Source organism: Perognathus longimembris, chromosome 23 (genome assembly GCF_023159225.1).
Source record: "Perognathus longimembris pacificus isolate PPM17 chromosome 23, ASM2315922v1, whole genome shotgun sequence".
NCBI lineage: Eukaryota > Metazoa > Chordata > Mammalia > Rodentia > Heteromyidae > Perognathus > Perognathus longimembris.
The window spans coordinates 18,908,610-18,935,055 of record NC_063183.1 but is presented as its reverse complement, the minus strand read 5'-3'; the positions used below and the strand labels follow the sequence as shown (position 1 = coordinate 18,935,055).

Sequence of the window (26,446 nt, the reverse complement as noted above, 5' to 3'; positions counted from 1 at the left end):
CCAACAGGCCACGCCCCGCGGGTGATCACGCCCACATCACCGTTAGCTTGGGCGCCGCCCCTTCCCAGACCACGCTCACTTCCCCGTCTCTCGTCTCGGCCTTCCAGCCCCGCCTCCGGGCCCCGGAAGACTCTCCCCGCCCCCGGCCCCGCCCCCCGAAGTTTCTTGAGCCCGGGGCGGCGGGCGGGACAGAACGCTGGGAGCCGCCGCCCGGCCGCGCTGATGGAGCTGGCGGATCCCGCGCGGCGCCGGGAGTGAGCGGCGGAGCCTCGAGCCGGACCTCACGGACTCTCGCCATGGAGGAGGAGGTGAGGGCCGGGCCGGGCCATACCGGGGTGGTGGAGTGGTGGGATCGGCTAGACAGGGGCCATTGAGTCTCTCACGGGGTTGGGGTCCGCGGACTCGGGCCTGCGTTCGTTCCTGGCTGTCCACCGGCCTCGGCACCCCGTCCTTCCCACCTCTTCTGAGAGAGCCTGGGGTAGCTAGCGGTGGGGGGCAGAGAACCGCGTCCGGCGGCGCTTGGCAGACCGTATCCTCCTCTCCCGTCATGGTTGACTTTTCCCTCGGTGTGGAAACCGTGGCTCTTCTTGTTCCCATTGGATTGATGGGCAGACTGAGGCCCCGACCTGCCGGAAGCGTCCCGGGTCGCGCGCTGTGCCCCAGCCCCGTGCCCGGTGTGCCCGCGCTTAGGGGAAAGAGGCCCTTGTGGCCTTCAGGGTCGCTGGCTCAAGGAATCCTGACACTGTAACGGTGCCTGGTGGCAGGAAGACTGAGGAAATTACTTTTTTCCCTCCCTTGTGTTAAGTCCCTGGGAGTCCTCGTTTTCCCTCCTCCCATCTTCCCTGGTTCAAATCCTTCTGAGGACACTAGCTAAAAAGTCAGGTCTCTGCTTTCCCCCACATCCCTGGGAAGGCCCGAGTTCCTGAGGGGCTGAGGACTAGTCTAACAATGTCCCTTGAGCCTCACTGGACACTTTGGGCCTGGGGGGGTACGGTCAGGTAATCCATCATCTCTGCCCTCTGCATGCAAACTATTCTCCCAGCAGCCCCATCTTTCCTAGCGAGCATTTAATGACTGTCTGTGGCATGAAAGAGAACATGAAGATGATTTTGTGTTTCTTTTCTCTCTGTGTGTGTGTGTGTGTGTGTGTGTGTGTGTGTGTGTGTGTGAGTCCTGGGCTTGAACTCAGGGCCTGGGCACTGTCTCTTAGCTTTTTTCACTCAAGGCTTGCAGGCGCTCCTCCACTTGAGCCACAGGTCTACTTTGGGCTTTATTTTTTGGTGGTGGTGGTTAATTGGAAATAGGAATCTCATGGACTTTCCTGCCCTGGCTGGCTTTGGACTGTAGTCTTCAGATTTCAGCTTCCTGAGTAGCTAGGTTACAGGTGTGAGGCACTGGCTTGTGATGCTGTTTCCCATCCCTTGAACTTTTCCCATCTTTTGCCCTTCCAAGCCCAAAGGAAGGAGGGATCTGTTTTTGCCTGGATGGGTGGCAAGGAAACCCTGGTCATCTGGAGACCCCTGAGTGGTCCAGACTGCCTGAGTCCCTTTCAGTGTCCAGTTCCCTACTTCCTGGGGCCGCTGGTCAGTAGCAAGTTAGGGGGCTGGCTCCCTCTAGGCCTGGCCCTGCCGTTCTGTGGGATGGTAGATAAGTCACTTCCCCTCTTAGCCAGCGTTTCCTCTTCTATAAAACACAGGGCCTAGCCACCTCCCTCAGGCCCGAAGGCGCAATGTGGTCCCTTCTCTGACTAGATCTAAATAGGAGGTGAAACAGGCCAATAAGATTTGCTGTGGTTTCTTTCTTGCTGTCACGGGTGGGGCTGCTGTCTACCCTGGGGGTTTGCTTCCAGGGCTTGGTTCTCTGGCTCAGGCCTTCTCTGTCCCCCGAGGATGTAGATGAGGAATACTCCATTTCCTGATCTGCTTTGGCCCCCAATTAAAGGGAGCTTTCCTGAGGCTTCCTGGGCTCGGCTCAGCCCTGTTCTCCCTCTGGTTCTTAATCTCTAATAGTGTGACTTTCTGATTCCCAGCCATCAAGAACTCTGAATACCTGGGCCATCTCAAGTCATGCCCACTTTTTCCTCCCAACCCCTAAGTCTCATTTCACTTATACTTGGCTGCTTTTCACCCTCCCACTAGCTTTCTGCCTCCCCTGGGCCCCAGAGTGGCCCCCTCAGCCTCAATGACCTCTACAGTAGGCTGGTGGGTCTTTGTCAGGCTGGGGTTTGGTAAAGAAGTGCTGATCTGGGCTCTGAACATCTCCCTAAATATATTTTCTGGGCTTTAGTTTCCCCAAATGAAAAGGGAGAGAAGGACCCAGAAATATGCTAATATGTGTGCAGAAACTCTGAAAACTGTAACTATCAGTGGTGCTGTTGTTGTTGTTGTTGCCCTGGTGTAGATTGGAAAACTTGGCCCTAGGCTTCCAGGCCTGGACCCCAGGGCTCCGTCCCTTGCCCTCCTGAAGTCCTGCCTTTCCCTGGGTCCACACTGCCCACTTGTGCTGCTTGGGACAGCAGGACAGTGCCCTGTCCCAATACTGGTTTTGTGACATTGGGCTAATTAATCTCCTTTCAGGGGTAAAATGGTTGAGAGTGAAATTCCTTCCCTTTCTTTCTTCAGAGCTCTGCTTACCCTCTACCTTCTCAAATGACTTCCTAGACTAGAAACTTTCAAGCTGGGGACATCCACCCAGTCCCTATACCCACTCCCCACACTAGCGGCTTTCCCTGAGGTTGGGTGTCTACTTCCCCAGGGCAGAGCCCTGTGCTTCCTCTCTGCCTGCGCCATCCACCATGGGCTCTGATCACCCGGCTGTGACGCGGTGGCTTTGCTATAGAGTTTGGGCTGCTTTACTGGGTTTAGTCTAAGGGCAAAGGTTGACTTGAGCCACCTGAGGTCTGTATTGTAATGTGCCAGTAAAGTTTCTTCTACTGGTCTCTGTCTCTCTGTGGTAAGTTTGTTATAGCTTTCCGGCTGTCATCTGGGGCTGGGAATATGGCCTATTGGTAGAGTGCTTGCCTCCCATACATGAAGCCCTGGGTTCGATTCCTCAGCACCACATATATAGAAAATGCCAGAAGTGGTGCTGTGGCTCAAGTGGTAGAGTGCTAGCCTTGAGCAAAAAGAAGCCAGGGACAGTGCTCATGCCTTGAGTTCAAGCCCCAGGACTGGCCAAAAAACAAAAAAACAAGATCCAAAGAGTCTCCTGAGTCAGGCATAGGAAGCCAGGCTTGTGCTCATGGTTGTCTCAGTGGCTGCTCACAGTGGTCAGGAGAGAGCCTGGTCAGGATGGAGGGGTGGGGGAGGGCAAAACAGAAACAGTGGTCAGCTGGTCAATAAGAGGAGAAGAGGCCTAGAAACTGGGCTGAACAGCACAAAACATTCCCTGTGAGCCCTGCCAAGGGGAGGGGTGCCTTGTTAAAACTCACTGGGGCAGAGCCAGGCCCCCTGCTGGGAAGAGGGCCGAGGGGCAAGGCTGGGGGCCTAATGGTGGGTGGAGACAAGTAGGACCCTGGTGTCCAGCCAGGCCTCCCATAGGATGGCTGGGTGTTGATCCACCATCGGTAGCCCCCCTAATTTGTCCCTTCTTCCTTCTACCCGGTTCCACCCAGCCTTCCAGGCCCGGGGCTCACTTCTCTAACCCATGCAGTCATGCCATTCACTGGACTCTGGTCAGCAGTAACAGTGATCATTACACCTTGGCCCCCAGAGCTTCCAGCTAGTAGGAAATTTCCTGTGTCAGGTGGTGGGGGAGGCAGGCAGGAGGAGTGTGACTGTGAGAAACGTGGGCATAGTGGTTCCTATTTCCCTATTTTCTCTTCTAGTTCTGGGCCCTGTGACAGCCTGCCAGGGTCCCTTAGCTCATGGGAGCTGAGTACCCAGTATTAACAGTGACATGGAAGGGGTTCTAGAAGAATCTCCCCTCTGTCAAGGGGCCCTGAAGTTCCCTCTTCCCCTAAGCAGGATGGCTCATAACTGGCCAGCCCTCTACTTCCCCATTCCTGCTTCCGGGAAGAGCATCAGGACCATCTCATTTCCCCAAAGAGGCTCCCCATATTCCTGGAACTGGTAGAGATTTGGGACTAGCACTGTAGTCTAGAAAATCATTGTCCCGCCAGGCCCACAGAGAGTCCCCGAGAGCCAGAGGGTACAGCAGAGACCGGCAGTGACAGGAATGACAGCTGCCACCGACTAGGCTTATGACACCCTAGGAACTGCTTTTCATGCCTTATCTCCATGCAGCCACAAACCTTTTCTGAGTATTTACTGGCACCGTAGGCCTCTGAGAACAGTAGTAAACAAACCCAAATTCCCTGTCCTCATGGAATTAAAGTTTTTTTTTTACTTTCCCTGTTAACATCTCCACATCAAGGGTGGACAAGGGTGAACAAATTGAGACCCAGAGGTTTGCCCCCAGGCCTGCCTGGACCCAGGACAACACAGTTGAAGAAGTGGTGGGGGGAGGGGGAACAGGGAGAAGCAGGCTGGGGCTCCACCCCCCCCACACACACACCTTGAACCATGACAGCAGGTAAAGCCAGGCCCTGCTCGCCTCCTGACAGCTCACCACACTTAACTTGTGTCTGGGCTTGCCCTTCCAAAAGACAGCTGTGGCCACAGGGCATCCCTGGGGAGAGGCGTGCCTCTTTTCACTGGGGCCCTCTTTTTGAGTTTTATGTAAATTATAGCGTTGTCAAAATTAGTGAGTGCCCGGCTTCCTTCTAGAGTTTCCTCCATTTCTGCTCCTGACCTCTCCCCCTACACACACACACACACACACACACACACACACACACCTTTCCCTGCCACTTCTCCTTCACACTCACTGCTGTGTGATTCAGCCAGTGAAGCAAAACTGGTTTCCTAAACTGCGTGGATTTTAATTTTAATTTTAATTTTTATTTCATAGGTATTTCTTGGGTCCCCAAGAAAAGGGACTTGAGTGCTTGGGAACGCAGAGGTGACTCTGACCCCCTGTGGTAGGCAGGTACTCTGCACCCAGCCATCCAAGCAGACAGGACACCAGATGCCCTCGGCTGGCCCTGAGGCGGCCTTGTAGCTCCCCTGTCTATCCAGGCTTGACTTGAACTCCTGTACCCCAGTGGCTGAAGGAAGACTTCTCTGATTCTCTCAGATTAGGGTTTGGGGTTTTTTTTTGGAGGGGGGGTGGGTTGGTAATGGGGCTTGAACTCAGGGCCTGGATGCTGTCCCTGAGCTTTTCTTTTTGTTCAACGTTTGCACTCTACCACTTTAAGCCACAGCACCACTTCCGGGCTTCTGGTGGTTAATTGGAGATCGAACTCTCACAGAATTTCCTGCTTGGGCTGCCTTTGAACTGCGATCCTCAGATCTCAGCCTCCTGAGTAGCTAGGGTTATTCCATGTGTGAGCTCTTGGTGTCTGGCTTGTCCTCTCCTATCAGGAGGTGTCCTGGGGTCCTGGCCAGGGTGGGGATGATGCAGACAAGAGGAGCCTCCTGCTGTAAGGCAAGATGCCTGAGCTGCAGGGTGAGTTCATTAGGAGAGCCAGAAGGCCCAGTCCCTCCCATCCTTGCAATCCTCTTTATTGTGTGTTGGAGTTTGAGCTCAGGGCTTTGGTTGCTTAGTTGGTACTCTGCCACTTGAGTCATGCCTCCAGCTCAATGTTTTGCTAGTTATTTTGGAAATGGAGTCTTAATAGCTTTTCTGACCCAAGTGGCCGTGTGTGTGTGCGTGCGTGTGTGCGTGCGTGCCGGTACTGGGTCTTGAACTCAGCTTTTTTGCTCCAGGCTGGTGCTTTACTGCTTGAGCCACACTGTAGTTTTGGCTCACAGACTTTCCTGCCTGAGCTGCCATTGAGTCTCTATCCTCAGATCTCAGCCTCCTGAGAATCTAGGATTAATAGGGGTGAGCCTCCAGGGCCTGGCCCCCTCTGGTTTTGAACTTCAATCCTCAGCTTCCTCAGTAGCAGGCATGAGCTATTGGCACCTGGCCATCCTCTCTTCCCGGAAGCCTTTTTACACCACCTCAGCCTGGACCTGGCCTCTTTACCCTCTCATTGGCCTGTTTGTCCTTTGTAGCATTTCACACTGGTTAATGTGTGTGTGCCTGGGTGTTACTTGCTCAATTTCTTCTTCCTCCCACTGCGAGCTCTATGACAGTATGACAGTTTTGTTTTTTGTTTTTTTTTCTCATACTGGGGCTTGAATTCAAAGAGTCTTACTATCACTCTGTGCTTTTTTGCCCATAGCTGAGGCTTTACCATGGGAGTCATTCTTCTAGTTCAGGATTTTTGCTGGTTAATTACCAATAAGAGGCTGAGAGGGCTAGGAATAGCGGTAGAGTGTTTGGCTAGCGTACATGAAGCCCTGAGTTTGATTCCTCAACACCATATAAACAGAAAAAGCCGGAAGTGGTGCTGTTGCTCAAGTGGCAGAGTGCTAGCCTTGAGCAAAAAGAAGCCAGGGACAGTGCTCAGGCCTTGAGTCCAAGGCCCAGGACTGGCAAAAAAAAAAAAAAAAAATAGAGATCAGAGTCTTGAATTTGTCTGTGAAACTGGCTTCAAATTGTGATCCTCAATTCTTAGCCCCCTAAGTAGCTCAGATTACAGGCATGAGCTACCAGGTACCTGGCTAGGTCTGTTACTTTTATTCTTCTGTGATGTTATAAGTGCTCAGTATGTTTGTTGACTGGCTTAATGAACATGAGAAGAGGAGTCACAGGGACCTGCTTTGAATTTTGTCTCTGTGCCTCTAGCCATGTGGTTCTGGAAAGTCATCTCTCTTGCACTTCAAGGCTTCCACCCTGGAGGGTGGTGAGTTCAGTGAGACTGTGAGGTGGTTACTGCTGCTGCTGTTGCTGTTGTTGTTTTGGATATTGGATTAGGAATGTCTGCCCTGGGGACAGTGGGGATGTCCCCTAGGACCCAGCATGGACACACATCCTTTGGGTGGTCTGTGGCCCATGTGACCCAGGGGAGCAGCCCTCATGGCTCATCCTGATGCTGTCTTACAGGGTGTGAAGGACGGGGGCGAGAAGCCCCATGGAGCACGCACTGCGGACAAGGCTGGTTGGATCAAGAAGAGCAGTGGAGGCCTCCTGGGTCTCTGGAAAGATCGTTACCTGCTCCTCTGCCAGGCCCAGCTGCTGGTCTACGAGAATGAGGTGGGACCTACTTCGCACTGACCGCGGGGGTTGTGGGATGGGGGCAAAGTGACAGCAGCCAGCCCAGACGGGCACCAGGACTGAGGCTGGAAGGTCTGCTCCGCTTTTTGTTTTGTTTTGTTCTGGTTGGTGGTGGGGCTGGAACTCAGGGCCTTGGCACTGTCCCTTAGCTTTTTTGCTCAAGGCTGGTACTCTGCTACTTGAACCACACTTCTAATTTGGCTTTTTGGTGATTAATTGGAGATAAGAGGCTCACAGACTTTCCCTGCCCAGGCTAGCTTTGAACTATGGTCTCTAGATTTAAACCGCCTGAGTAGCTAGGATTACTGGCATGAGGCCCAGTTGCCCAGCCCTGCTCTGCTTTAGCTGTGCTGTTTTGGGCAAGTGCTTGATCTCCTCTGGGTCTCTGGGTGTGGTTTGAGATGGTACCTCTGCATCTGCGGTCCCTTTGAACTCTGTGTGTGTCTGGCACAGTGTCTTCTCACCTGTACACCTGGATACTGGAACTTCCTGTCCCTGGGCAAGGTTCTGTGTAAGGAATATTCCAGAAAACTGAAGTCTGCTCCATGTGGTAATGGTAGTAGAAATAAGAATTAACCCTCATACTCACTTGGAGCTCTATTTTGTTGTTGTTTGAGAAAGGCAGGGTCTTGCATTGTAGCCCAGGCTGGTCTGGAAACTTGTGACCTTCCTGCCCTCCGCCTCCAATTGCTGGGATTATAGATGTGCACCACCATGCCCAATTCCTTTTCTTTCTCCTATAACACCACACTGCCAGTGACTTCTGCTATTCTTATGCCTCTAAAACACTATCAGAATCTGATGTCCCTAAGGTTGAGGAGGCATAGAATTTGGACAATCAAGAATGTCAGGGGCTGGGGATATAGCCTAGCGGCAAGAGTGCCTGCCTCGGATACACGAGGCCCTAGGTTCGATTCCCCAGCACCACATATACAGAAAACGGCCAGAAGCGGCGCTGTGGCTCAAGTGGCAGAGTGCTAGCCTTGAGCGGGAAGAAGCCAGGGACAGTGCTCAGGCCCTGAGTCCAAGGCCCAGGACTGGCAAAAAAAAAAGAATGTCAAAATTGGGGCTGGGAATATGGCCTAGTGGTAAAGTGCTTGCCTCATATACATGAAACCCTGGGTTCGATTCCTCAGAACCACATATACAGAAAAAAGCCGGAAGTGGTGCTGTGGCTCAAGTGGCAGAGTGCTAGCCTTGAGCAAAAGGAAACCAGGGACAGTGCTCAGGCCCTGAGTCCACACCCCAGGACTGGCAACAAAAACAAAACAAATAAACAAAAAAGAATGCTGAAATTGGGCTGGGAATATGGCCTAGTGGAAAAGTACTTGCCACCCATACATGGAGCCCTGGATTCGATTCCTCAGCACCACATCTATAGAAAAAAACAGAAGTGGTGCTGTGGCTGAAGTGGTAGAGTGCTAGCCTTGAGCAAAAAGAAGCTAGGGACAGTGCTCAGGCCAAGTTCAAGCCCCAGGATTGGCAAAAAAAAAAAAAAAAAAAGGCTGAAATTGTATGGTAAATGAAAATCAATAAAGCTGTAGTTGAAGACTGGAGGAGTTAAGGTAAGGTGTTTTTCCCTGTAGGTAATAGCTTTTGCAGCTGAGGATATTAGAAAGCCACCCTCAGTTGGTACTGCTGTCTCATGCCTGTAATCCTAGCTACTAAGGAGGCTCACATCTGAGGAGGTATCAGTTCAAAGCCAGCCCAGGCAGAAGAGTCCTTGGGACTCTTATTTCCAATTAACCAGCAAAGATCAGAAAGTGGAGCTGTGACGTAAGTGGTAAAGCATCATAATGACTTAAGTGAAAAAGTGAAGCAAAAGTATGCGGACCTACAGTCAAGCCACAGTATGGGGGCATGCGTGCGTGTACACACACACACACACACACACGCACACACACACAGAATGCCATCCTCTGAGACAGCTTTTACAGAATGTCTCTGGCAGCTAGACTGCCTGAGGGTGGGCAGAGGAGCTAGCCTCTCTCTGTTACCAGCCTTTCCCTGTTACCAGCCTCTCTCAGCCTCTGTCAGGGCAGCTTGGCGAGTTCTAGTGTCCCAGGCTGAGAAAGACCGTGTGACCTTGATCTCGCTGTTCCAGGGAGCTGCCTTTGGGAAGCAGCCTGCCTGTCCTGCCTACATCGCTGGTGTCGGAGAAAAGCAGTGGGAGGAGGACAGGGGATGAGGACATGCCGACAGCCCCCCAGATGTTCTGTACTGCGGCTCTCACCAAATTAGGAGGTGTCACGGCTGGGAATGTGGCAGCAGAGGGATATTTTTATAAATAAAGGGGGTTGTCACTGCTTCCTCCGGTGCCAGCTGCTAGGAGAGTTGAGTGACAGGTTCTCAGCTGTCAGCCCGCAGGCGCTGCCAGAACTTTCCTGGACTATGGCTCCACATCTGGCCACAGCTGGGAAGCAGGATTTCACATGGACAAACACGCAAAGCCAAATAATGCTTTTTTTGTTTTTAAATCACTGTGGTTCTACACTAGTGCCTGTAATCCTAGCAACTTGGGTGACTGAGATCTAAGAATCATGGTTCAAAGCTAGCTCAGACAGACAAACCCAAGACCAAACCCAAGACCTGTTTGTGTTTTTTTTTTAGTGTTTTGGTTTTGTTTTGAACTTGGCCTTGGCACTGTCCCTGAGCTCTTTTGCTCAAGAGTAGCTCTCTACCACTTTTTATTTTATTTTTTTGCCAGTCCTGGGGCTTGAACTCAGGACCTGAGCACTGTCCCTGAGCTTATTTTGCTCAAGGCTAGCACTCTGCCACTTGAGTCACAGCGCCACTTCCGGCTTTTTCTGTGTATGTGGTGCTGAGGAATCAAACCCAGGGCTTCGTGCATGCTAGGCAGTCACTCTACCACTAGGCCAAATTCCCAGCCCTGCACTCTACCACTTTGAGCCACATCTCTACTTCTGGATTTTTTCTGGTTAATTGGAGACAAGAGTCTCATGGGCTTTCCTGCTCTGGCTGGCTTTGAACCTCAATCCTCAGATCTCAGCCTTCTGAGTAGCTAAGATTTCCTCAGGCTCTGGCACATGCCCATGTGCGTGCATGTGCTCACGCGTGCACACACACACACACACACACACACACACAATTCAAAACTTAAATGTTGTTTCCAGAACTGAGTACTGAGGGTGAGGGAGTTTGGCCCTGGAGTAGGAATTGAGAAATGCCTGTGAGCTCAGTTCCTCTTTCTGATGTAAGGAACTAGGCGAGTGCCGATGGCTCTTGGCTGTTCCTTTGCTGCCAGAGAGGTTGACGTCCAGGAGATGCTGCTCCCGCCCAGTGCCTGCCTGCCTGCTGCTTTATCGTTTTTTTCTGAGCTGTAGCAGGGCTGAGATGATTCAGCGTTCCGGGTGGCAGAGGTGGGGAGCTGGACTGACTGTCCCCAGGCAGCGGAGGACAGTCCCCGGGGGCCAGTGGGCATCCTGCCTAGGCGGCCCACGATTGTGGGACAGGAAAGCTGTTCTCACGGGTGCTTTCTTCCTCAGGATGCCCCTGAGGAAGAAACTTGCTAGGGTCTCCCCCTAGTGGGCTTGGTACTCGTTCCAGCAATGAGTTCTTGTCTATCTGTCTGTCTTCTCTTTCTGTCTTTTAATTTAATTTAATTTTTTTTTTGCCAGTCCTGGGGCTTGAACTCAGGGCCTGAGCACTGTCCCTGAGCTTCTTTTTGCTCAAGGCTAGCACTCTGCCACTTGAGCCACAGCGCCACTTCTGGCTTTTTCTGTATATGTGGTGCTGAAGAATCAAACCCAGGGCTTCATGCATGGTAGGCAGGCACTCTACCACTAGGCCACATTCCCAGCCCCGTCTTAATTTTTTGATGGTACTGATGGTCTTGAGCTTACAAGGCTGACACTCTAACATTGAACCATCCAGCCCAACTTTAGATTGTTTTTCAGAAAGGGTCTTGCTTTTTTTTTTTTTTTTCTCTCTCCTGGCCCAGCTTTGGACCATAATCCTACTTCTCCTGCTCACTTACTGGGGTTAGGGACAAATATCATCATGTCCAGTTGTTGAGATGTTGTTGAGATGACACCTCCCCATAACCCTTTTCTCAGGCTGGCTAGCCTCCTGATCTCTGTGGCTTTCCTAGCTGGGCTGACAGGCATGAGCCCCTGCACCTGGCCTATGTGTCCCCTCTAATGGCTGTTTTGTACAAGAGACAGACACATAGAGAATAGGATAGAGAGAGCTGCTACTTTAGTTGTAAAATAAGTACTGAGAGGGGCTGGGAATGTGGCCTAGTGGTAGAGTGCTTGTCTAGCATGCATGAAGCTCTGAGTTCGATTCCTCAGCACCACATAAACAGAAAAAGCCGGAAGTGATGCTGTGGCTCAAGTGGTAGAGTGCTAGAAAAAGAAGCCAGGGACAGTGCTCAGGCCCTAAGTTCAAGCCTCAGGACTGGCCAAAAAGAAAAAAAAGTACTGAGAGGAAGAGTGCCTACCCCTACCCCCCCAAAAAGGTACAAGATGGGGAGGGATAGAACTGAGGACTGGAAGGTGGTGGGGAGGACAGGCAGTGGAGAGTGAGGGCCAGCCAGGGGTGGTTGCCCTGAGCCTGGTGCCACAGCCCTTCTTCCCTCTCAGAGCCAGAGGATAGAACTCAGAAACTGCAGGCACTAGCGTGCACTGGTAAGGACAGGAACTGTTTGCAGAAAGAAGGTGGTTCATAGAACAGCTACAGCAGATGATTAAAAAAAACAACAACATACACACTCCATTATTAATTTTTTCCAGCAGTAACAGCTACCAGGGACTGATGGCTCAGACCTGTAATCCTAGCTACTCTGGAAGCTGAGATCTGAGGATCGGAGTTCGAAGGCAACCAGGCAGGAAAGGCCATTAGATTTTTTTTTTTTTTTTTTTTTTTGGCCAGTCCTGGGCCGTGAACTCAGGGCCTGAGCACTGTCCCTGGCTTCTTTTTTGCTCAAGGCTAGCACTCTGCCACTTAAGCCACAGCACCACTTCTGGCCATTTTCTGTATATGTGGTGCTGAGGAATCGAACCCAGGGCCTCATGTATACGAGGCGAGCCCTCTTGCCACTAGGCCATATTCCCAGCCCCAGATTTTTTTTTTTTTAATCTCCAATTAACTACCAAAAAACCCAAAGAAAAACAAAGGCTGGAAGTGGAGCTGTACTCAAGTGGCAGAGCATTAGCCTTGGGTGAAAAAGCTAGTTAGCAAGTGCTAGAGGCCCTGAATTCAAGCCCCAGTACTGGCACACACACAAAAAAAGAAAAGGTAAATATAAACAGTATCTACGGTATGGAAAAAGTGAATGTGTTTACAAACCAAGGAACAGTGTGATCCACCGTAACAACAGTCAAGTTAAGGCCTCTGGCAGCCCTTGGCCTATTACAGGCCTTGCTGACCAAAAGCAGCTGACCAAATGCTTCTCAGCATGGAAAACCAGCTCAGTGTAGATGGTCTGAGGAGCTGCAGGAGCCTGGCCCAAGCCCGACCACACAATCTGGATGGAAGAGCTTCCGGATAGGACAGCGATGACGAAGGTCCCTGTCATGTGGGGAAATCTGGAGGCTTGTAAGAGTGAAGCAAACTGAACCCCGTCAACTCCTGAAGACAATAAAACTTGAGGAAGTTATGGGAACAGTGTGTTCTACAGAGACTGCTTTTGAAAATTCTTAGTGTTTTTGTTGTTTGATTTTTATTTTGCTGGTTCTGAGGTTTGAACTCTGGGCCTGGACACTGTCCTTGAGTTCCTTTTGCTCAAGGCTAGCACTCTACCAGCTGAGCCACAGCTTCACCTCTGGTGATTTAATTGGAGATAAGAGTCTAGTAAACTTCTGCTCCTACGGTAGACTTCTGCTCCCAGCTAGCTTCGAACCCAGGTCCTCAGATCTCAGCCTCCTGAGTAGCTAGGATTTCAGGTGTGAGCCACTGGCTCCTGGCTTGAAAATTCTTTTCTTGGGCTGGGAATATGGCCTAGTGGCAAGAGTGCTTGCCTCATATACATGAGGCCCTGGGTTCGATTCCTCAGCACCACTATATGCAGAAAATGGCCAGAAGTGGTGCTGTGGCTCAAGTGGCAGAGTGCTAGCCTTGAGCAAAAAGAAGCCAGGGACAGTGCTCAGGCCCTGAGTTCACGGCCTAGGACTGGCCAAAAAAAAAAAACAAAATTCTTTTCTTGATGGATCTCATAAAATATAAATCTAATATTTTTAAGCCCAAGCTCCTTGGACATTGCAGCTCTTTTCAGTTTTTCCTTAAACAGGATTCATTCTTTGCAGCTAACTAAACTGTAGAAGCCAGAGAATAAAGTTTGAAACAAAGGTTTAATAAAATATTTTGCTGAGAGGGGAGAGGGGAGGAGGAAGAGGGAAAGGAGGAGGATAACAAAGACCAAGAAAGCTTGAGTTGTAGTCTAAACCTGTAATCCCAGCACTTGGGGAGGCTGAGGTTGGACGATCTGAAGTTCCAGGCCTGCCTGGGCTACATAGTAAGATCTTGCTTCAAAAACAAAACCAAAATTGACCTGGGCACTGGTGGCTCATGCCTATAATCCTTAGGAGGCTGAGATCTGAGGACTGTGGTTCATTGCCAGCTCTGGTGGAAAAAATCCATGAACTGTATATCTCTAATTAACACCCATAAAACCAGAAGTGGCACTGTGGCTTAAGTGGCAGAGCACTAGCCTTAAGCAAGTAGCTCAGGGACAGCACCCTAGGCCCTGGGTTCAAGCCCCAGGACCATCACACTGACATGCACACACACATAAATCACCTGACATTGCCAAACCTATGCCTCTAGGTTCATGATTCAACAGGGCTTCAGTCGGTCCAAGAGTTTATGTTTCTAGCAAGTTTTCAGGTAGTGCTGATGGTGCTGGCCCCCCGATGCCACACTGGGAGAAGCACTGGCATAGAGCCACATACTGAGAAGGTGCTGGTCACACCTTGGATTGCGAGGAATGTGGTGTGAGGCTGAGACCATGGCCTGGCTCGGGGCTCTGGCTTGGGGCTGGCCCCTAGGGAAAGGCACGTTCCCTCCAGCCTCCTTCCCTCCCTCAAATGAGGCTGAGGCAGACGCTGAGGCTCTGGGTTTTCAGGGTTCTTGGGGGACCCAGGAGTACCTAGTATGCAGAAGTGCTCACTAGGTATCAGAGTCCTTTTATTTTCCTCCTTTTTTTTTTTTTTTTTAACCAGTCCTGGGGCTTGGACTCGGCCTGAGCACTGTCCCTGGCTTCTTTTTGCTCAAGGCTAGCACTCTGCCAACTTGAGCCACAGCGCCACTTCTGGTCATTTTCTATATATGTATAAGGTGCTGTGGAATCAAACCCAGGGCTTCGGACTGGGGATATGGCCTAGTGGCAAAGAGTGCTTGCCTGGTATACATGAAGCCCTGGGTTCAATTCCCCAGCACCACATATACAGAAAACGGCCAGGAGTGGCACTGTGGCTCAAGTGGCAGAGTGCTAGCCTTGAGCAAAAAGAAGCCAGGGACAGTGCTCAGACCCTGAGTCCTAACCCCAGGACTGGCAAAAAACAAACAAACAAAAAAACCAACCCAGGGCTTCATGTATATGAGGCAAGCACTCTACCACTAGGTCATATTACCAGCCCTTTTCTTCTGGTTTTTTTTTTTTTTTCTGTCTGTCTCTTTCTCTTTCTTTTATCTCCTTTCTTCCTTCCTTTCTCCCTTTTCCCCTTTCTCCCTCCCTCCCTCCCTCCCTCCCTCCCTCCCTCCCTCCCTCCATTCCTTCCTTTCTTCCTCCCTTTCTCTCTCTCTCTCTTTTCTTTCTGGGTGTACAGGTCCTAGGTTTTGTACTCAGGGTCTGAGTGCTATCCCTGAGCTTTTTTGCTCAAAGTTGGCACTTTAGCCACAGCTCCACTTCTGGCCTTTTTGATGGTAAATTGAAGATATAGAGTTTCATGGATTTGTCTGCCCTGGCTGGCTTGGAACATTGATTCCCCAGAGCTCAGTCTCCTGGGTAGCTAGGATTAGAGGTGTGAGCCACCAGTGCCCAGCTTGCCTATGTTCTTGCAGAGTTTCTTCCCTCCCCATTTCGTGACATCCTGCATCCTTCTTCCAGGCTACCTCCTCTAAAACTCTCTGCCAGGCCTGTGGGCCTTTGTAAGTCCACAGGTATCTTTTTTTTTTTTTTTTTGTCAGTTGTGGGGCTTGAACTCTGGGCCTGGGCACTGTCCCTGAGCTCTTCAGCTCAAGGTTAGTGTTCTACCACTTGAGCCACAGCGCCACTTCGGGTTTTCTGGTAGTTAATTGGAGATAAGAGTCTTAAGAACTTTCCTGGCTTTGAACCTCAATCCTCAGATCTCAGACTCCTAAGTAGTTAGGATTACAGGCTTGAGCCACTGGCACCTGCTTAATCAGGTATCCTTTCGTTCTTTTCTTTCTTTCTTCTTTTTTTTTTTTTTTTTTTTTTGCCAGAACTGGGCTTGAGCACTGTCCCTGGCTTCCTTTTGCTCAAGGCTAGCACTCTACCACTTGAGCCACAGCGCCACTCCTGGCAGTTTTCTATATATGTGGTGCTGAGGAATCAAACCCAGGGCTTCATGCATGCTAGGCAAGCACTCTACTACTAAGCCACGTTCCCAGCCCCTAGGTATCCTTGCTAAAGCTCTTGCACCTTCTCTCTATTTGTACCTCTGGCCTTAGGCACCTGGATGCAGCCCTGGGCACGTTCCTACCCCGAGGCTGTGTGTCCCATTTCTTTGAGGGATGGTGAGCTTTGTGGGCTCCCCTTAAACAGTACATGCACACCAGGGTCTGAATACCATAATTTGGTGACGTGATGTCTTCTCTGAGTTTCATCTGGGTCTGGAGTGTGGCCTGGGTGGTTGAGTATTTGGGTGGGTCTGGCTCTTACCAGCTCATGTCCTTTGTTTCTCTCCTCCAGGATGAGCAGAAGTGTGTGGAGACTGTGGAACTGGGCAGCTATGAGAGGTGCCAGGACCTCCGTGCCCTCCTGAAGCGGAAGCATCGCTTTATCCTCCTGCGATCCCCCGGGAACAAGGTAAGAGAGAATACCTGCTGCTCACTGCCTCCCTTGAGGCCAAGATATGTCTAAGATCACTCTGGGGGTTAAGGGGAGGCTGGACACCGCTTCCCCCCCAACCCCCCACCAGCCTCCCCCCCCCCACCCCAAAGCAGCCTGCAGATTCCCTGCTGAGTGGGCTGAGGCTCAAAACCAGAAACCACGGCAGATTGGACCTTCTGTTCATTCTGCCTTGGAGCCACTCAATCCCTAGTTGATGGACAATGTGCTTAGGGTCTGCCCAGATCTCTTCTTTCCTTCTTCTTTCTCAGGACTTCAGCCTGTAGGTGCAAGTAGCTGTTGGAGGTGCGTCCTTGGCTCTCCCCTGTACCCTAAACACAGCTAAGAGAGCTGTGGATGAGGCCTCCGCCCTAGCAGGGCCGGTAGCACCTTAGAGTCTGGGACTGAGGCCAGGGCATGGCCTTCTCCCCTATCTCCCTCCTCTAGGCTCCTCTTGGTTCCTGAGCCTGGAGGCTGCAGCTCAGCTTTCCACTCCTTTCCTTTTCCTTTCTTGACTATAGCTGGGAAAGATCACTAACCTGAGAGATTCCTTCCCCGGGATCTGTCAGGAGTGCACATAAAGTTTGCCATTTGTACCACTTTTCCCTAGCGGGAGTCTGGCTGATATTGCAACAGGGTGTAATTTCACAGATGTCAGGAGAAGGGGATGAGATTTGAGGCTGGCAGAGGGGTCTAGCACCTCCTGCCAGTTCCCTGCACACCAAACCCTAAACTCTGTACATCACTGGGTACCTGGTAGAATGGGGCTGAGTCACAAAGGATAGGGAGGGAGGTGGGGAGCAGGTCTGGCCTGGGCCTGCTAGAGCCATTTCATTTTTCTCCTAGTTTTAGAGAGAAAGACCCAAGCTTCTATGGTCTCTGTGGTCCTGTGCCCTAGAGGAGACCATGATGCTGAGAATCTCAGATCTCAGCCTCCTGAGTAGCTAGGATTTCGCACATGAGCCACTGGCACCCTGCAAAGGTTTATACTGTTCTGAGAGTTCAAGGCTGGTCCCGGGATTGCAATATCTGCTGTTTAAGGGCTCTTTGAGGATACAAGTCACATTTTGGTCTTTCAGGCCCTGTGACCTTTATCTATCCTGGAGACCCACTGATCTCTGAGTGGATGCTGTATATGTGTGTATCTGAGAGAGGCAGGATGCATGCATGCTTTGTAGTAGTCCTACTGTCACGTGAATGTCACCTAGGCATGGTTCTGCTTGGGTCTTTGTGTGGTGTCTCTTGGTGGGCTTGTGTGGGGCAGAGGGGACTTGCTTCTGTCGCCTACGGGGGCTGGTCTGTGTCCCACCTCCTCTCCCCCTCCCTGAGCGTCCGCTGTCCACTGCCTGGGTCAGGCCCAGCTCTGGGGAGGACATTACCTTCCGAGAGGTCTCAGCTTTTTTCAGCCACACCCTTTCTTCCATCTCCTGGCCCTGCCAAGCCTTCAGATTGGCTCTGAGTGTCTCTGGGAACAGAGATGGAGCTATAAAGGCAGCGATGGTGGCCTCAGGGGGAAAGGACTCTTGATCCTCGCCACCCCAGCTCACAGTTTGAGGGCTTTCCCAGAGGCCAGATGGTAGACTGGCCCGGAGCGGTCCTCTCCTCAGCATCCTCTTGGCTGCCTTTCTCATCACCCTGGGTGTTCCCCGTCCTCAGTGCAGCCTCCAGTAGGCCGGGAGGTCATGTGACCCTGGCTGTCTGGTCCTGAGGCCGCCTTTTTCCTCTCTAATCAAATAAACAAAGACTCCAGTGTCTTGCATGTCCCTCTCCCTCGGCCTCTCCATCCCCACGCCCCTGCCCATGAGGTCACAGGCGGCCGCTGCCAGGAAGCAGGGTGGCCACTGCTGGGCCCTGCTGTCCCGCTGGTCTTGGCCAGCTTGGCCCTTTCCTCTTTCCTGCCTCCTCTCTTCCCCTCCCCCCTTTTCCTCTCTGCCATTTCTGCCCATCCCCCTTTCCCAGGCCTGAGGGCCTATTCTGTGGCCTGTCTTATTAGCATCTAAGTTGCTAGCCAGGCCTCTGTGCTTGGAGGCCCGGGAACCTGTGTTCCCTTGGCCCTTCAAGACATAGCCTCGTTTCTCGGTGTTTATTCCAATTGTCCCCCTTCTAGTCATGCTTGTGGAATGCCTGGCTCATTGAGTCAGGATTACAGGATGCTTCAGGGTAGAGCTGGGTCCCGTGGAACCTGTGTTCTCTCACCTTTGAGAGCCCTTTGGCTTCATGGAGGTCTTCCCTGAGGACATTTCCTCCTCGGGCCGCCAGTCCGGGCAGCAGCCTCAAGTCGGCTCAGCCAGTGGGCAAAGGCCAGGGCAGGAGTTGGGTCTCATAGTTCTGATTTTGTTCCGTGTGTGTGTGTGTGTGTGTGTGTGTGTGTGTGTGTGTGTGTGTGTGTGTACTGGGGCTTGATCTCAGGGCCAAAGCACTGTCCCTGAGTTTTATTGTTCAAGGCTAGCACTCTACCACTTGAGCCAGAGCTCCACTTTCAACTCTTTTCTTTTGCTGGTTATTTGGAGATCAAAGTCTCAGGATCTTTCCTGCCCCAGCTGGCTTTGAACTGCAATCGGCAGATCTCAGCCTCCAGAGTAGTGAGGATTAGAGGTGTTGTGGCACCCCACAATGCTTCTGGATTTTGAGTGGTTAATTGCAGACAACCTAGCCCTGGCTGCCTTCAAACCAGGATCCTCAGATGTCAGCCTCCTGAGCAGCTAGGATGAAAGGCTTGAGCCACGAGTGCCCAGAGGAGAACCAATCCACATGATTCTTTCCTGTGTGGCTCTAGGCTTCTGACTTCCACATAGCTCCTCAGCAATCTGGGGTGCTGAGCCCTGCCCCAGCCAGCCCCCCATACCTTGCTCCTTTGCTCAGAGCCCCTGGACAGGAGTGACAGCTGGGGTCCTTGTTGGCTAGCTTTGTGTCCCCTTTCCCATCATGAGACTGAATGGCCCTGTGGTCCCCTCCCTGCCCCCTCCCCCTCCCCCGTGGATGCAGTGTGGGCCCTCCCTGAGCCCCAGCAGCCCCGTGGCTGAGCTGAGACGCAGTTGCCAAGGTGTCCTGGGGTTTCTGACTTAACTGCAGATCTACTGCCAGGATTGAATTTACCCCGCTCATGCAAATGAGCATTTGGCTCTGTGTGGTGTGCAGGGGGACCCAGGGAGCCCCGTATGAGGAGGTGGCTGCCAGGAGGAAGTTATATAATGAGGATGCCGAGGGGCCAGGCCGGGCCTACTGCGGTATTACATAACTGGGAGAGCTGGGGGGAGGGGAGGCTGTGCTATCTAATACCGGGGTGGGGGATGGGCAGGCTGGCCACCGCCAACAAAGAAGCAGGGCACTTTGAGGTCAAGGAGTAGGCAGCTGCCCAGAAAAGGCCTAAGAAAAGGAACATTGAGCCAAGTTCATTCATTTATTGGTTCATTCATTCAGTAGTAACTAAGGTGGGCCTACTGTGTATTAGATCCCGGTTTTAACCATGTCTGATTCCTTCAGCATCACTTGGTAGTAACCTGGTAGTATCTCATTTTACAGATGAGGAAACTGGGACTGTTTGTCTGGAAGTGAAACAACAGCACTAATTCCGGTTATCAGCGTTCACCCTACTCAGCTCCCGGTTCAGCATTTTGGATATGTCTGGGTGCTGGGGGAGGCTGGGGGGTACTTGGGTTTGAACTCAGATCCTTGTTCTTGCTAGGCAGGCATATTCTATTACTTGAGCCACACCTCCAGCCCTTTTTGCTTGGGATTATTTTTCAGATATGGTCTCACGTTTTGTCTAGGCAAGCTTCAGACTGCAACCTTCCTGCAATGCCTCCACTTAGCTGGGATTACAGACATGAACCAGTAGGCCTGAGGAAATAGATTTTTTTTTTTTAAATTCTGGTCGTATACAGATAACATAAAATTTGCCACCTTCGGCCCAGAGCTGGTGGCTCACGCCTGTAATTCTAGCTACTCAGGAGGCTGAGATCTGAGGGTCGCAGTTCAAAGCCAGCCTGGGCAGGAAAGTCTATGAGACACCTCCAGTTAATCACCAAAACCAGAAATGGTGCTGTGGCTCAAGTGATTGAGCGCTAGCCTTGAGCCAAAAGCTCTGGGACAGCATCTAGGCACTGAGTTCAAGCCCCAGTGCCCCCCCCCCCCAAAAAAAATCACCAAAAAGAAAACTACTGAAGCTGTATTCATTAAACGCTAACACTCTCCACTCTCCCTTCTCCCAGCCTCTGGCAACCACCCTTCTCGGGGTTTTTTTTTTTTGCCAGTACCAATGCTTGAAGCCAGGGACTCCTGCTCATACTTGGCTTTTTGATTCACTGTGGTATTCTACCACTTGTTTTGTTTGTTTGATTTTGCCTTTCTTGGGGCTTGAACTCAGGGCCTGAGCACTGTCCCTAGCTTCTTTTTGCTCAAGGCTAGCACTCTGCCACTTGAGCCACAGTGCCACTTCTGGCTTTTTCTGTATATGTGGTGCTGAGGAATCGAACCCAGGGCTTCATGTATGCGAGACAAGCACTCTACCACTAGGCCACATTCCCAGCCCAGTACTGTACCACTTGGAGCCACCTCTGGCCACCTCTGGTATAGCATTTTGCTGATTAATTGGAGATAGAGTCATGTAGACATGTAGACATCTCTGCCAGGCTAGCTAAGAGATGTGATCCTCAGATCTCAGCTTCCTAAGTATCTAGGATTACAGGCACGAGCTCCCAGCGCCAGAAGCAGCACTGTGGCTCAGTGTGGTGAGGTATAGTGGCACATGCCTGTCATCCCAGCGCTTGGGAGACTAAGGCAGGGTGATGGTTGAGTTTCAGGTCAGTCTGGGCTACCTAGCAAGACCCTGTCTCAACAAAACCAAGGACCTCAAATGTGAACCCTATACAATATCTGCCCTCTACCTGTCTCTCTCACAGGTCAGTGACATCAAATTCCAGGCACCTAGCGGGGAAGAGAAGGAATCCTGGATCAAAGCCCTCAATGAAGGAATTAACCGGGGCAAGAACAAAGCCTTCGATGAGGTAGGCCAGCATCCTGTGGATGGTTGGGAGTTGTCTGGTCTGGCAGAGGATCTGCCGACTTCACCCAGACCACCCTTTAATTATGCTGCTGCTCTACACCCTGGGCCATGCTTCAGTTAATCCTCACCATAGCTCCTCAAAGTGGGTGGCGGATCTGGGTGCTGGTGCCTCACGCCTCTAATCCTACTTACTTCGGAGGCTAGAGCTCTACCACTTGAGCCATAGCTTCACTCGCCACTTTTTAGGGGTAGTTAATTGGAAATAGCACTTTCCTGCTCAGCCTGGCTTTGAACCGTGATCTCCAGATCTTAGCCTTCTGAGTAGCTGGAATTGCAAGTGTGAGCCATGAACGCCTGGCTTCCCGTGTGGCTCTTACTTTGGCTTTCCACCCCCTTTGCTGGTCCTCAGAGAGGAGCTGCTGCCCTCCATGCAGTCACGCTGAGCCCGCAGAGGCTCTGCTCGCTCTGGGTAATCCTCAGGGAGCTGGGAGAGTGGCAGGGGCCAGGGCAGGCCTTTTCTGGAAACCGGATACTAAGGGCTAGCAGCAGGTGGGCTTAGCTTCTCCCTACTTCCCAAAGTTCCTTAGATGTTTGAGGGGAAGTTCTGAGGCAGCAAGACTGAGGTGAACCTGGGCGGCTGCAGAGACTAGAGAGCTTCAGACTTGACATGGGGCTCGCCAGTGGCTGCATAGCCATCACCAGGGACAGCAGGGGTCCAGACGCAGGGAAGGACTTCCTAGAGGGCTCCAGTATTGGCCCTGCCAAGCAAGCAGGAGGGACAGGGGTACCAGACCCTGCCAGTGAGTTTAGGAAATAGGCATTTCCCATTCTCCCCAAAGGCCTGTCTGGGGACTCACCTGTTTCTCTCTCCCTTCCAGGTAAAGGTGGACAAGAGCTATGCCCTGGAGCATGTGACAAGGGACCGGGTTCGTGGGGGCCAGAAACGCAGGCCACCAACAAGAGTTCACTTGAAGGAGGTAAGGCCTTGTCCTCAAACTTGGATGCTGGGAGGTCTGGAGTTGGTCTGGAGGACCTGGAGTTGGGCTTGCGGAGTAGCATCCAAGGACAGTAGAGGCACCGGTGTGGTTGGTGCTCAGGGTGTAGATGTCCCTTAGCTAGTGCTGGCCTTAGGGAAACTGAGGCCCAGAAGGCTAGTCTCTGACCTTAGAGCTTAGCTAGAAGCTGCGGGTCCACAGGTGGCTCAGGCAGAGCTGTGTCTAGTTTTGTAGAGCAGCAGGGCCTGTGGAGGAGTCACCAGCCTTAGGGCTGACCCTTGGAGGACCGCAAGGATTGGTTGGCAGACTGGAGTGAGGACCGATGGGACAGGAAGGCCATGAGCTCAGGCGCAAGACAAGGATGGCTGAGGGTATACCGAGTGGGGCCCCATTGCCTGGAGATCAGACTGGGAAAGAGGGGTCGGGGGAGGAAATTGAGGAGGACTAGAATTCAGAAGCTGGGGGCCATCATCCCCGGGGGTCAGTTGGGGGCCCTGGGTAGAATAGGTTAGATTGAGGGAAGGGAAGGAAAGGGGGCCCTGGAAAGAGTCGGGGAGGGGGCCCTTGTGGCTGCAGGATGGGGTGAAGAAGGAAGGACCCATGGAAGAGAATGCAACTAGAATGTGAGGAATGAACAGGTCGGGATGGTGGCTAGGGGTGGCATAGGGCTGGAGGGGAGCCCTGGGCCCACAGAGTGGGCCGAAGAAAGGAAGAGACTCTTTCCGAGCAGGGGAGTTGAGGGGGGGAGGATTCCAAAGGCAAGCGTGACATTAGGGGCTGGAGTTGGGCAGGCAAGGAGGAAGAAGCGAGGGGGCCAGGGCCCCCCCAGAGGGATGGGCAAGGGTCCCGACAGCCACAGGTAACAAGGAAAAGGCAGGGGGTGACATTTACAGTTTTTCTAGGAGGAATCAGGATGGTCATGGGGCACATCGCTGTGGGGGCCCCAGAGGGGAGAACCCATGGATAGGGAGGCTCCAAGGCCTCAGATGAGGCAGCTTAGATGAGGGCTCTGCAAGGACTCAGAGACGGAACAGAGTGCCGGTGCGTGCATTGTGTGTATGCACATATAGGAGTGTGTGCCTGCCTGCGTGTATCGGAGGATGTCTCCAGAACATGCACTTCCAGGGACTCAGAACAGGTGCTGGCTCGATCACGTGATGCTTACAGAAGAGAGTGAGGGTCCCTGCCAGAACCCCCATTCTGTGAGGGAGCAGCTCTGCTCCAGGTTCCCTGAGAAGATCCCCACGATTCTGGGGCTGCTGGCTGTCCCCCTATGTCCCTGGGATGACATTAAGGGGGGAGGTTAGCCACCTGATTGTTACAGCTGTTTTCTGGTGGGTCAGCCGGGTCAGGCATGGACAGGAGGGTGGGTTAGGCGGATGAAACAAAAGTCTCCAGAAAGGGCTGCAGAAGTGAGTAAGCTTGAAACAACTTGACACCTGGATCCCATCCCCCACCAGGTGGCCAACGCAGCCTCGGAGGGGGTTTTGCGCCTGGACCTGGACGTTCGGGACAGTGGGCCACCTGCGGTTGCCCCAGGCCAAGACGTCAGCCCAGCCCGGCCCCGGGAGATACTGCGGCCACTCATGCCTCCTTCCAAGCCTTCCCCAGCACTTGAGAGGAACAACCGTAGTGATGGGGCAGAGACTCCTGTGGGGGAGAGAACCCCAACCCCCATCTCAGCCAGCTCCGAGGCCCTCTCTGAGAGCCAAGAGGATTCCGAGACGGCGGCCGGGGAGGACAGTGGTCCTAAGTTGCCCCCCAGCAACATCTTGCCTGAAAAACTAATGGTGAGCTGGGACAACTCCAGCCCAGAGGAGCCCCCCGCTCCTAAGAGCTCAGAACTGTCTCGGGTGCCCTCTTCCGACACTCTGGAGGCTGCCCCCAGGGAGGGGAGGGAGCCCCCCGCGCCCCCACCCAAGGTCTTACCAGAGAAGATGAAGGTGCGTTTGAGTGGGGTGGAGGTTTCTGACCCAGCCCCCAGTCCTGCGGCCCCAGAGAACTCTGCCTCAGGCCCCGAGCAGGTCTCAGTGAATGGCGTGGATGATATCGCAGAGCCAACCAAGCCATCCCAGGCCCCGGGCACCCCAGGGACTTCCCCCCTGCCCCCCTGGGACTCGCCACCTCAGTTCCATCCCCGCTCCTCCTCCCTTGGGAACTTGCTTGGGGAAGGCCCCCCGCACCCGCGGCTGCCCAGCCTGTTTCGGGCCCAGCTGGAGGTGAAGGTGGCCTCAGAAGAGACGAAGAAACTGTTGGACAAAGTGCTGAGCAACGAGCCCCCCCCTGCAAGCACGGAGACCTTGCTCAGCGAGGCCGTGGAGCAGCTGAGGCAGGCCACCCAGGTCCTGCAGGAGATGAAGGATTTGGGAGAGCTGAACCAGGAAGCCCCTGGGCTGAGGGAGAAGCGGAAGGAGCTGGTGACCCTGTACAGGAGAAGCGCACCCTAGCCCTGTGGCACAGAGCCACGCTCCCCCTGTGGCCATCGCATCTGTCACAGCCCAGCCCGACTGAGAAATGTGCTCGTGGTCCAGGCTGTAGAAGGACCCCTGGGCACACCGGGTTTGGCCAGGACTTGAGGAGACTCCTGGTGTCCTTCTTACCCTGCCCTGACCAGCGGTGCCAGGTACCAGCCAGGGTCACTGTGGCTGCCTGGCCTGGCCTGGCCTCCAGGCCTCTGGCTTGGCTTGGCACACACACTCAGGCCCTGTGTGCTGTGTGCTTCTTCCAAACAGCCTAGGGCTTTGGCACAGTGCTTGGGGTTTCTGGGGTTTCTCTGGTCCCCACCCCTAGTAGTTTACATTCCTGACTTCTGAATAGAGCAGAGCTGAGCCCTTCCTCCCCCCCTTCCCCATCTCCAGATGTTCCCAGGCAACAGCCAGTCCCTCAGAGGTCTTTGGTGTGGGCTGTAGGGTCATTGGTCCAGCTGGGCGAAATCTAGGGCCCAGCTGGAGTCTTACGCCAAATGATAAGCATCTTCCAGAGGAAGCCCCTGGCCGAGTGGCCTGCTCTGGGCCTGTTGCCTTTCCTGCTGCCCCCTCTGCTTTGATGAGCTGTGATTGGAAGCTCAGATCAGGAAGATTCTAGGGAGAAGAGGAACTCCAAGGATCTCCTAGTAGAGACTAGACTCCCGGGCCTGCCTGTGTCTAACCCTGCAGATTCCTGCACAGGCGAACATCAGAGTGGCCTGATGTTAGCAAATGAAAAACCCACCAGGTACCAGAGGCACCCAGGAGGCTGAGATCTGAGGATCAAGGTTCAAAGCCAGCCCAAGCAGAAAAGTTCATGAGACCCACAAAAAAAAAAGCCAGAAGTAGAGCTGTGGCTCACGTGGTAGAGCACCAACCTTGAGCAAAAATAAGCTTTTTAAAATAAAAATAAAAAGGACAAAAAAGGAGTAAAAAAGCCTAGAGACAGCACTTAGGGCCTGAGTTTAAACCCCAATACCAGCATTACAAAGAAATCTGAAAAACCTGTCCAAAATGATGATAAGTCAGCCTTCAGAATCTCACCCGTCCCCAGACTTTTTGGTACCTCGCACCTGAGATTTATCTGGGTCTTCGTGGTTCAACCCACACAAAGCCAGTGCTCCTGTCATTTCTGTGCTTGCTGGCCTCTGATGGCCCCCACTGCCACCCCAGACCCCTGGCGGGCCTCCTTAACTTCCTAAGGAGGGAGAATATCTTCTTCTCTCTTCTCGAGCCCCCCCACCCCCCCCCCCGTTCATTCCTGGTTCCCTCCCAAGGTCATCCCCTCCTAAGGTCCTCTCCTGTGGCCCCTAGCTCCGGGAACTCACAGAACCTGCCCCCCCTCCCCGCCCCCCAGCAGCTGGACTGAGGGTGGGGCCTGCGTTGGGAGGGGATAAGAGAGGATGGGTGCAGCAGGCCCTGGCCTTTCTGTCCACTTAGCCCACCCAGGCCTTCCAGCGCAGGGTCCATAGGGAAGATCTGCACTGTGGTCCATACCAAGCAGGGAGGACGTGAGCAGCTGGGCCATGGCTCATGAGCCCCCATCACCCTCACACACACACACACACACACACACACACTCCTTATCCCCATCTCCTGTACAAGAGAAAAATGTGTCCTCGGGCGCCCAGTCACATGACAGCCACCTTCCCCTGGGAACAGCTCCCCGCCACAGCCAGGGCTCCCAGCATTAGCCAAGTCACCTGCCTCCAGGAATCGGAGCCCCAATTTCCTCCTCCATTAAGCGACTGGCTGGGCATGTAGCTCAGAGCCACCACAGCAGTTC

At 52.9% G+C, this 26,446-nt stretch overlaps 1 protein-coding gene across 2 annotated transcripts; it reads left to right on the top strand.

Annotated features, from left to right (window-relative positions):
- The first annotated feature begins 203 nt into the window (after positions 1-203).
- Positions 204-25,450, top strand: Plekho2 (pleckstrin homology domain containing O2). 2 transcript variants are annotated; one of them, XM_048332676.1, is made up of 8 exons: positions 204-308; positions 6,994-7,143; positions 16,058-16,174; positions 21,097-21,201; positions 22,079-22,177; positions 23,656-24,021; positions 24,074-24,083; positions 24,296-25,450. In XM_048332676.1, the coding sequence occupies exons 1-8, from the start codon at positions 297-299 to the stop codon at positions 24,640-24,642; spliced, it is 1,206 nt and encodes a 401-aa protein (XP_048188633.1). In that variant the 5' UTR covers positions 204-296; the 3' UTR covers positions 24,643-25,450. The 2 variants fall into 2 exon arrangements, with proteins under 2 accessions (XP_048188633.1, XP_048188631.1); XM_048332674.1 differs by having other exon boundaries at positions 23,656-25,450.
- The last annotated feature ends 996 nt before the right edge of the window (positions 25,451-26,446 follow it).

What these genes read in the sequence shown, in the direction of transcription:
- Plekho2 (XM_048332674.1), top strand. An exon ending in TGCGATCCCCCGGGAACAAG is followed by an intron (nt 16,175 to 21,096) that starts GTAAGAGAGAAT and finishes TCTCTCTCACAG; the next exon opens with GTCAGTGACATCAAATTCCA. An exon ending in AGAACAAAGCCTTCGATGAG is followed by an intron (nt 21,202 to 22,078) that starts GTAGGCCAGCAT and finishes TCTCCCTTCCAG; the next exon opens with GTAAAGGTGGACAAGAGCTA.